At 56.1% G+C, this 11,086-nt stretch overlaps 3 protein-coding genes across 3 annotated transcripts; 2 read left to right on the top strand and 1 right to left on the bottom strand.

Annotated features, from left to right (window-relative positions):
- Positions 1-2,696: 2,696 nt before the first annotated feature.
- Positions 2,697-3,894, top strand: J7T54_004312 (L-arabinitol 4-dehydrogenase-like protein; the record flags this gene model as incomplete). The annotated part of the gene is made up of 2 exons (XM_051504216.1): positions 2,697-2,896; positions 2,964-3,894. The coding sequence occupies 2 exons, from the start codon at positions 2,697-2,699 to the stop codon at positions 3,892-3,894; spliced, it is 1,131 nt and encodes a 376-aa protein (XP_051364141.1).
- Positions 3,895-4,430: 536 nt separating this feature from the next.
- Positions 4,431-5,162, top strand: J7T54_004313 (ATP synthase subunit g-like protein; the record flags this gene model as incomplete). The annotated part of the gene is made up of 3 exons (XM_051504217.1): positions 4,431-4,698; positions 4,783-4,867; positions 4,928-5,162. The coding sequence occupies 3 exons, from the start codon at positions 4,431-4,433 to the stop codon at positions 5,160-5,162; spliced, it is 588 nt and encodes a 195-aa protein (XP_051364142.1).
- A 717-nt stretch (positions 5,163-5,879) lies between these two features.
- J7T54_004314 (Secondary metabolism regulator laeA) lies at positions 5,880-7,755 on the bottom strand (the record flags this gene model as incomplete). Its single annotated transcript, XM_051504218.1, has 6 exons — positions 5,880-5,913; positions 5,967-6,401; positions 6,685-6,741; positions 6,793-6,941; positions 7,177-7,343; positions 7,638-7,755. The coding sequence occupies 6 exons, from the start codon at positions 7,753-7,755 to the stop codon at positions 5,880-5,882; spliced, it is 960 nt and encodes a 319-aa protein (XP_051364143.1).
- Positions 7,756-11,086: the final 3,331 nt, after the last annotated feature.

Below are 11,086 nucleotides of genomic sequence, written 5' to 3' on the forward strand. Positions count from 1 at the left end.
TTCAATCTGACATCACCCCGGCTCCGTCAGCACTCTTGGCTCTGAGCACGCCCAGCCTTACCTCGTATTCTGTGCCGCTCATGCGGCTGCTATCAAGCTTCTTGGCATCGTCAACGGGGGTCTCGTGTCAGCAACGGCTGTTGACTCGTTTCCCTTGTCACACAGCATGTAGATAGGTATCCCGGTAATTACATTAATGGGAACGTGCGCATGTGTAATCTGCACTTCCGTGTATACCACTTTCGCTTTTTCCTCTTCTTTATCTTCTGCGTTGCCTTGCCTTGACCGACCTTTCGAGGTTATCTGTCGAGTCTGATTTTGGACCTCGTCTTCACACTCGTTGCACGCTCAAAAGAAAAAAGTGTTGAGCGAGAGCCAGCCAGCAGCACACCTGCCAGCTGGCACCACAATCTATCCAACTCTGTTCATTACATCCCTGCCTCGTTTCTTGCTTGCTGGTCGTTGCCGCACTTTTGGCCAGTCTGTCGCTCGCTATTGGGCATCACAATCTCGCATCATGAAGCTATCACTCGTTCTCACCGCCATAACGACAGCCGCAGCTGTGTCAGCAGCACCCTTGGCAGCACCGAGAACAACGCTCGCGTCGCCAATTGGACCCTCAGGGCCATGTCCAGATGTATGTTGATTGCTCATGTGTGGGAACACAGGAAGGAAGCTGACCCCGACTCCGACAGGCCAAAGTGGATGCGATACTGAGAGGTGACTTGGACCCCGAGGCGTGCTGCTCCTATGGAAAATGCAAAGGCGGCGTCGTCGTCTCCGTCGGTTGATGAAGAAGCATTCGGAACAAGAATCAGCACACACACACACACAAAGCGAGAGAGAGAGAGAGGGAGAGACGGAAAGACCAGCGACTTCGTCACTTGACGATTTCCGTGAGATATTTGCATCACGACGACATGACAATCTGGGATATTTTTGGCGTTGAACCCAGGAGACAACAGACAGGACCACCCATCTATACCCCGGCATCTGGATGGTAACTGGAAGTGACTACCGTTTGAACCAAGGCGCGGGCAAATCGTGCCATCATAGCAACAGGAGACCAACTCAGTACATCCTTAGACAATGTTCAATCACATCGTTGCCGACTTGGTTTGCTTGTGCAAAGTGCGAAGGAGGTAGTTGTCCCCGCCCCCGCGCCGATCCTCACAGCCAAGCTGTGCGCCTTACGCACAGTCTGACACTCACGCTACAAGTACCCATTCTGAAACAGTTAGCTCGATGACACTTTGAGGAAGAAACAGGGACGCAGCAGGTAGCGTCGCGGCATCTGGCCACTGCGCCTCGGCTGTCAACGTGGTGACCCGCACGGCTACCCTCGACCTGCTCCATCAGGTCATGTGCGCGATCGCCGTGAGGGTATAATACTAAATGTTCCCCGCGTCTTACCATGCCTGGCCAACCTGGCCCCGGCCTCGAGATCGACCACCATTGGGCAAAGAACCGCCGACTGCATGTGGCCACATGCTGTTGGCAGACATGTCTTGACCCGTAGTAATAGCATGGCCAACTCGGAGAGCGCACATCCGTCCGATTCAACGAGAAGGTCGGCGTGTTGTTGCAATAGGGGCCGACTGGGCGCTGCGTCTTGGCCACTATGCACAGCTTCAAAGGCGTCAAGGACGATGATGAGCCGCGGCCCAAGAACAACACAGCCTGGGCGAGGGAGGCTGAGCAGAATACACGTCAATAGCCGGTGCCTCGCTAAGGGCACATACGCAAGTAATTCAGTACTGCAATATCACCTCGGAAACGACGTGTCAAATCGGATCGACAACTCCTCTCATGCCGGATATATTCGCGACAGATTCAACCGGAGGCCAACCACGAGGGGCAATCGCCCAGCCCACCCCCGCCGGACCTCACAATGGGCGGAGAAGATGCGATAGGATGCGACCTGGTCAGATGTGTCATTGCAATCAATCCACCAGATCATAGCCGGCCCAGTAGGCCACTGTCCGAAATTCGAACAAATCGTGGCGAAGGCGCTTGTGCGAGGCGACCCCCGAGGTCTGGGCAGCGGCTTTCGGGGAAACCTTTCTAGGAAACACCCAATGATTCCCCGATGGGGCAGCGTTTGCTTGTACAGACAGGGCACAAGCTGGCCGCTTGTGTTCAGCAAGTGCAGACAACGCCATGTCATGCGCCGCAAGCCAAGCCATGGAATTCCAACAGGCTTCCTGTTTGTTCTGGACGGTTTCCTGGTTTGGGGTTCGCGCTACCGGCTGAACAGAGGGTTTCTTCCATAATCCCAGGATCCGAGTATCAGCCCCGCGTGTATTGCCGCAAACAGTGGTGATTGGCGCGGAAGTTGAGCGTCGCTAATCGGTCTTAGGCTGCCCGAGCCCTGGGGCCGTTTGACCCCACACCCGCTCTTAACGTTGGGGCCCTCACTGAACAAATTCCTGCCCCTCAAGCCAAAGCGGGCACTCCACCCAAGGCCGTGACACGACATTCGTTCACACACGTACGTGGGGGAGACTGTCAGATGCGCCGTCATCTGGTTCGTGGCCGAGGGGTTGGTGGCGGCGTATATAGGAACGAGCTCCGGCCTACCGCGCATCGCTGCTTCAATCCTCTCGTTGTTTCCCCCAGGTGCTGCTTTCACAGGTATCTGACATTCGCGTCGTGCCTTTCTCCCACGTCCAAAGAACACCAGAAACGCCCCCAGAATGAGCCCCTCCGCCGTCGACAACGCCACCAGCGTGGACATCAGCAAGGCGCAACTGAAGCCCAACATTGGCGTCTACACCAATCCTGCGCACGACCTCTGGATCACGGATGCCAAGCCGAGTGCGGAGGACGCAAAGACCGGGGCTGACCTAAAGCATGGCGAGGTGACCATCGCCATCCGGAGCACGGGAATCTGTGGGTAAGTGAACGAGCGAGGATGGACAGGAGGTGGCTGTGAATTGCGCATGGGCTAACCCAGAAACCAGCTCCGATGTTCACTTTTGGCATGCGGGATGCATTGGCCCCATGATTGTTGACGGCGACCACATCCTCGGCCACGAATCTGCGGGTGACATTATCGCCGTCCACCCGTCCGTGACACACCTCAAGGTTGGCGACCGCGTTGCCGTGGAGCCCAATGTCATCTGCAACGAGTGCGAGCCCTGCTTGACCGGTCGCTACAACGGCTGCGAGAAGGTCCAGTTCCTTTCGACGCCACCGGTGCCCGGTCTCCTCCGTCGTTACGTGAACCACCCGGCCGTGTGGTGCCACAAGATTGGAAACATGTCATACGAGGACGGTTCGATGCTGGAGCCTCTGAGCGTGGCGCTAGCTGGCATGCAGAGGGCCAAGATTGAGCTCGGTGACTCCGTCCTCATCTGCGGTGCCGGGCCCATTGGTCTCATCACTTTGCTCTGCGTCGACGCGGCTGGCGCCTGCCCCATTGTCATCACCGACATCTCCGAGTCCCGCCTCGAGTTCGCCAAGTCCATCTGCCCGCGCGTCATCACGCACAAGGTCGAGCGCGGCACGGCAGAAGAGACCGGCAGGCGCATCGTCGAGTCCTTTGGGGGCGTCGAGCCCGCCGTGACCATGGAGTGCACTGGTGTCGAGAGCAGCATCGCGGCCGCCGTCTGGGCGAGCAAGTTTGGCGGCAAGGTCTTCATCATTGGCGTCGGCAAGAACGAGATCAACATACCCTTTATGAGGGCGAGCGTGCGCGAGGTCGACATCCAGCTGCAGTACCGCTACTGCAACACCTGGCCGAGGGCGATCCGACTGGTGGAGAGCGGCGTGATCGACATGAAGAGGCTCGTGACGCATCGCTTCAAGCTCGAAGACGCCATCAAGGCGTTTGAGACGTCGGCGGATCCCAAGAGCGGCGCGATCAAGGTGCAGATCCAGAGCCTGGAATAGGAGCTCCCATCAACGGCATCAGGTTCGGGGGTAACAGGAGTTGCGGGTTCATTGGGGGCAACAAATAGATCGCCACATTATTTTATTTTTTTGGACGTGAATTTAATGCATGAACTTTGGTTTTGTGAGCATGGTGTATCCAGAAATCATTGTATGAGGCAAAAGTGAGGAACCACCAGGGGACGATACTGATGATACGTGACCGTGTGAGCGGCGGACGCGACTGGACACAATAAAGACAAGAGCTCCCTCCCCTTGGCCTGCTACTCTCAGAATGGCCACCCCCAAAGAGGACTAGCGCGTATCGCCGACCACTCACGGCCAGCGAATTCACCCGAGATTTTTCTGCCCCGTCCAGTGAAAAGGCAAGTCCCTCAAACCGCCTACGACCACGCCATCACGACGACCGACTGTCCAACTCCCACTTGCGATCCCACCGACCCCCCGGCTCGACCTCACCTGCCCCGTCTTCCTCTCCCCATCAATCGCCGGTCCTCTTTCTCGTTTTGTCAACGAAACAACTCACAGCTGACAACATGTCCGCCGCGGCCGCCCGTCCCGTCCTCCGCTCGTCAGCGCTGCGCTTCGCTGCCCGTCGCTACCAGAGCACCACCACCCAAAAGGCCACCGAGGCCGCCAAGGAGTCGGCCACCAAGGCACAGGAGACGGCTCAGGAGACCACCAGCAAGGCTTCGCAGGGTCTCTCGCGCGTCACGAGCGCGGCTGGCGGTGCCGCAAAGGGTCTCACCAGCGCGCTCGGCAAGATTGGTGGACGAACTGGCCGTCTGTTTGCCTTTGTTGAGCGTACGTAAATTGATCACCCACAATGGGCGCCCAATTCCGCACAGGGGAAGCAGAAGTACTGACGACACGCCGGGAATTCTATAGGCCAGACACCCTTTGTCGTCTACTACTCAAAGGTCGGCCTCGAGATGGCCAAGTACGTCGCCCACGGCCAGAAGATGAGCCCTCCGTAAGTCATCACGCACGCCACGCGTCCTCGACAGGCAGAATAGCTGACACGAGATTTCAGATCCATTGCCACTTTCCAGACCTACTACCAGAACCTCTTCCAGTCATTGCGATCCGGCTCCCTCGGTGGCCAGTCCGCACAAGGCCTTCTCCAACGCGCCCGCAACATTGGCCCGGCCCAGATCGTCGCCGGCGGTGTTGTCGCTGCCGAGTGCCTCGGTTTCTTCACCGTTGGCGAGATGATTGGCCGCTTCAAGCTCGTTGGCTACCACGGCGAGACTGGTGCCCACCACTAGAGTCTCCGCCGACAAGAAGGATCGAATTGGATGTACGATTTGAGAGCAAGCGGGCAGCAGCAGCGGCAGCGGCGGCGGCACTGACGAGAGCGGATGGCGATAGACGAAGGAGGACGCAATAGACGCAAGAGTGTGCACATGGGGGAGGCATGGTAGAGCATTGTCTATTGGACAATGGAGGCCTCTTCTGTCGTCTCCCGGGCCAATGCCCAAGGTCATTTACGTTTCTTTTGTAGTAAACTGTACAAACAAGCCGAACAGGAACCCGTGTTTTGCTCGCACACACTGTGGTTGATGTACGTGAGGTCCGCGCTGCACATTGCTCATGAGGAACCCGATGGCAGCTCAGCCCGTACGCTCTCCAACGACATGACTGGAGCTACCGCTATAAGACGAGAAGAATGGGGTCTTGCAGAACTGCATGGTGCCTACCACCCCGAAATCCATCGCAACTCGATCCCGATCTATGACAACGCACGGCTATGCAACTGGCCGCTTTGCAACAAACCAACAAAGAGATCATTTCTTCCCATTCAACACACATTGCTTGATTCTGCGCGTGCGGAGGCTCACAACAGTGTAGGGACGCTCATCGTAGGCGCTACTTGGCATAGAAACCTCGAGCCCATTGCGAACTGTATTCCAGATCGTCTTGCGCTGAGGGACTGTACCGTGCCTGCGCCTCCACATCCGTTTGACCTTGGGACATCTAAGTGCCTAGGGGTCGGCGTGCTCTCCATATGTAGCTGTCCTTGGGTGTCAGTATGAGTGAACCAGCGGAAGCCCTAGAGCAAATCAACGTACGCGTTCATATAAGCACCATACTTGAGGGTGCATGCTTCAGTCATCGCACGCTGAGCCAGATCCTCTATTTGCTCCGGATCAACAGCCGAGCCATAACGGATCATGGGCACGAGAGCCATGGCCTCAAAGCCCTGTGTCACGACCAGGTTGAACCATTTTGACAGCTCGCGCTGGTCGTCTGCGGCCGCGGCGGGGCTGGGGCTGAGGTAAAGGCGGACGACGACCTGCTCAATGTGCTCAAAACCCGCTTCTGCCAGCATCCTTCTTGTGTACTCTGGTCGGATGTGTGCGCTTCGGTTGGCGCGCTCGAGCCCGGACAGAACTCCCTCGCACCACTCCTCGAGCGCCGACGTGGGTTGTGGCCGCTCGTGCTCGAACCCTGGTCGCCAGTCGATCTCGGTCTGCTCGATAAAGCCAGATCCAGGTTTAAGGTGCCTGTCCAACAGTGAGTACTCGTGTCAAAGAGAGCACGGGGAACTTATACCTAAACACGTTCTGGTATATGCGGGGCCACATGTCAGTCTCTACCGCCCCCAGCAACAAACGAATGTGTGCCATGTCGCAATCCATCATGAGTGGACTCCAGTCCGGATCCTCGAGATCGTGTTGCTTTACCTCAACATTGGGAGGGATCCTGGCATACAAGTCAGCAGTCTGTTGGATTCAACGACGGATGTATGGCACCAGGGCCATCCGCCCGCTTGAGAAGGATGCTCACATGCGCGGAGAGCTGTTGTGCAAGTCAACAGCCATGACATGGGCATTTGGGTACCTCCTGTGCTTGTTAGAAATGTACTTTGCTTGGCTTGCGAGAGGGAACGCCTACTCGGCCATCTGGCAAGCCCAGATGCTCGTGCCTGACCCGAGATCCAAAATCTTAGCTGCATCGGCTGTTGCCGCAGGGAACTCGTATTCGAGGCCACCTTTCACCATGAGAAATACTTTCTGCACAAGATCCATCCGCCGTCTTTCTCCCTGCAAAATCAGTTAGTAAGATTATGGTGACAAGAGGTAGCGTAGCATGTGAGTCAGTACCTCATCAACTGGGAAGATATACTTCCCATGCTTGTGTCTGCCGAACCCTCGGCCATATTCGTCGCAGTCAGCCAAATAGGGTGGCCGCCCCACGTCGCCCGCCTCAGACTGTGGACCGACAGGGCTGCTCTTCTGTTTAGCAATGACTACTCCTTCACATTGCCTATAGACGTACGTTTGTGACATGATGTGGTTGCTCCTTTGGCCCCTTGACCAAGGATTGGTATCTGGGTGCAGCAGCCACACCGAAGCACACCTCATGAGGCTCCGTGCTGCCTCTGCCGTTGTTTCCCGTTCTGAGACTGTTGACGAGCACAGCCACGCTGCTCAACGTGCAGTCACCTGGATTTGATGTTTAGTCTATCTGGGCAACTTGTTGAGACCAATCTGCAGTATGTGATGCAAGAAAGACCATGCCACGGCATATGCAAACACTTGAGGGGTCCCAAGGCCAGCGCATTCGCCGTGTATGGGGTTGTTTGTGGCATGGGCATATAGTCCCCGCGACCCGGAGCACCTGCAACGACTTGACTTGCACCATGCACTCTCTGTCTTGTTGCGGCACCTCGAGACATTCATAGGGAAGAAAGTCCGCGAATAATTTCCCGACAGGACATCAGACAGAGAATGACTTACCGATCACTTTCGGGTCGAGTCTTTGCGTGTGGAATTGTTGTACAGTCCGTTGTTGCACAACAGCCAGCGCCGAAATGTTGGCTGTGGGTGTAGACGAATAAGGGGACTGTACGGTCATGGCGTTAACTTTGGCTTCGGGGTGGGCTGTGCTCAAGCTGCAGATGGGCAAACTCACCTGTAAAGAAAAAATTGCGCTCTGAAGTAATATGGCCAACGGCAAATGACTTGGTGATTGTCAAGGACCAAGAGGAGGAGGAGGATTGTCGTGGTTATTGGTGTTGTTAACGACGGGCCTTGCGAGTCTGCGACGCGAATAATAATCCCAGTGGCCAAGGAGAGAGTCTTCAAGGATCTAGCGGGAACGGTTTGATCAATAACGGAGCTAAGATGACGAGCAAGGGTGGGTGTCAGTGATGATCCTGGTGGACACCCCGGAGCGGGAATCATTTACAAGGTACAGGGCTAGGGAGGGACGCTATTACCTCGACCGGCTACTTTAGGTATGACCTAGAACGACTGGAGGCCGAAATGATTTGGTTGTAGAGCAGGCAACGGGCAACCCAGCTGGTAGCGCGCTCACACGACTGGACCGTAGCAGCAGGGCAGGGCAAGATTTGCGCACTGTAGGTTCGGGACAGGAGCCTGACATGTGCGTGCGTGCAACGCCCTGACCCTTTTGCATGCGGCGAGCCAGGTGATAGTGCTGAGTCGATGTAGGCGGGGACGCTCTGTGATGATGCAGATTGTGAGGCAAGGTAATGTAAGGCAGAATTTCGGCGGTCTGCCAGTCTGACGAACAGGAAGCGAGGTGGGCGATTAAAGTGGGAGAGAATCATATAAGACGGTCGAGGTCGTGGGGAGGACACAGCTCCCGAAACATGGAAGGCAAGGCGGGACAAGTCAACAAAGCAGTAACAAAAGTAGGCAATGTACCTTTGAGATTTTCGCAGAGGAGCCGGCGGCAGCTCAAGCTTTATGTCCCAAGCAATTGCTGGACGGCAGGCAGAGAAGAAGATGCGCGCCCCCAGGGCTCCGAGCGGGCGTGTCAACAACAAGGTGATGAGAGATATTCGACTCTGGCAGGCGAAGACGGCTAGCAGACTAGTCTCGTAGCCCACGATGTTTTGATGCTGTTGGTGACAAGATTGTGCGCTGGCGACTGCATCGTCGTTAGCCTTGCATATGTCATTAACAAGGCCTCTTGTGAGGCGGCCCGTTTGTCTCGGCGGCGCGTCAAGTCAGGCGAGGCAAGGCAAGCCATTGACTGGGCCGAAAGCCTTCTTCGTGTCGGGGACTTGCCAGCGGGAATGATGTCGATCTGATCGGGCACCGACTTTGGCGAAAGACCTCCATCGCGAGCCATCTCGAGGCCAGCCGGGATAGGAAACAGGGTGTGAGGCGGTCATTGTTCCTTACAGTAGCAGACGCGAGTCAAGTATCAATAAGTACCTTGGTCAGGGGATCCAAAAAGCAGATAGAGCGACGCAAAAGCTCGGCAGTTCGTTGTCCATAACGAGACACGCAAAAACGTATAATGAATGGCTGGAGAGCTGGCGTGCGGTCGGTGAAGCCGACGTCGTTGATGCACACAAGAACAGCACACACAAAATCAACGCGGGCAATCACCCGACTGTTGCAGCAGGCATTGTCTGAAGTACTTGTTATTATGGAGACAGAATGAAGAAATGCTCATGCATGGGGTCGAAAGCCAGCCTGAGCGAGAGTGGCCAGGCGTGTCACAGTGTGCGCACGGCTTCTGAGATGGGCAGTGATTCATTAAGCAGGTGTTTGCTGTACCTGCGTAAGGCAAGTATTATTGAGGTAAGGGAAGGTACTTATTAGGGTACGAGTACCTTGCTCACTTGAGGTATCAAGCCCTAACAAAAAGTGCCTGCCGCCAGTCTGGATGAATACGGGAAAGAGCCTCCTCGCTGCCGGGCTCGTGTCATCTATCAGCTGCTCTTTCAACGACCTGGCCTGAAGTGACGAATCTAATCAAAGACATAATAATATTACTGGACCAGCCAACCTCAAGGAAAAGGATGGAAAGCTCCTGACCGCACTGGCCAGGCATCATCAGGTGGGCGGGATTGGATTGGGCGCCTAAGGTACCTCAGGTACCCGACCTGATGTGCGCTGCTCGTCCTGCATGTCATTCTGCTGCCGATAATGATGACGACTGGCTTCGACTGGACATGGGCAATGACTGGACTGGATGAACACGGACTGGAGCTGCTGACAGCTGAGCCTGGAGGGGCAAGTGTGCGACCATCGGACTCCTGAGGAAGGAAGGCCCAGTCTGGTCGGCCACCTGCCCCGTCCTTTTCGATCAGCGGTCTGGCATTTGGCGCCATCAACACACTCGAACCAACAGTTCGTGATCAAAAGTCCATTCGACACGCCCTCATAATGATTCCTCACTCCCTTGCCCAGAGGCGCTTGCTCAGCACTATATATACGCGCCGAGCGGGCTGTCACTCTTTGGCGCGCGGTCTATACGGCACAGCAACTCTTTTGATGATTCTCGCCCAGCAGGTACGTCTACGGTCTCCAAACCCTTATTGTTATTTGTTGTTGCTGCGGGATAGCCACGCGCCGGCAGCCACTTCACTCACGGAACCAACAGCCTACGGAGGTACCTTATTACAGTGTACGTGTCCGGCGCCAGGATGTGATGGGAATCACTCCAGGTTTGCTATAAGCCGACCGGCCAACTGCGCATCGACAAGAAAGGAGGCCAGCGATTCTTCGCGTCTGTCTCGGGCGATGTTTATGGACGCCGTCGCTCAACACAAATAACGCAACTAACCCGACCGCCCGCAGCGCTGGGCAGCCCTTCTCTCCCTGCATGTCCAAGGCTCGAGCCGCGCCGTTACAGGAACACCCCGGCTTTTGGCGCGCTTTAGCCAACTACTAGTCGCTAATGCTATGGAGCTCCCTTTTTGCCTAGCCCGACATTGCACGGTGTGCACCACCAGCGTCCAGCCTGATCGCGCTGTGTCACAGTCCACAGTGCGAGCGATTTTGAATATGCTCCCGGGTGCGCTTCACGCCTGCAAGCCGACGACAACGGCTTTCATTGCTGATTGGCCCTTGGCCATCAGGCTGCACCTCAAATTTTGATGCCCACGAACATCTCTCCTCCTTCGAAGCATGCGAGCACTACCAGTCATGATCCCGCGCAATGACGAAACAACGGGATCGCCCGAATTGAACAAACCGGACCACTCCAGGCCGTGGAAACGACCCGGTTTGTCGTACCGTTAGTTACTAGCGCCCGCGCAGACTGGTCCATGGTGCTCGGTACGTACTCGGTCCGCTGTACGAATCGCTCCGCCGCTCTACGTACTGGAAAGCCTGCCCGCAACGAGTGATCTGTGCAACACGATGCATCTCACACGCCCGCGGACCTTCCGCTAGGTGCCGTCTGCATTGTCTCGACATAACAG

Source organism: Emericellopsis cladophorae (assembly GCF_022114955.1).
Source record: "Emericellopsis cladophorae strain MUM 19.33 chromosome Unknown NODE_8_length_656085_cov_119_647849, whole genome shotgun sequence".
Lineage (NCBI taxonomy): Eukaryota > Fungi > Ascomycota > Sordariomycetes > Hypocreales > Bionectriaceae > Emericellopsis > Emericellopsis cladophorae.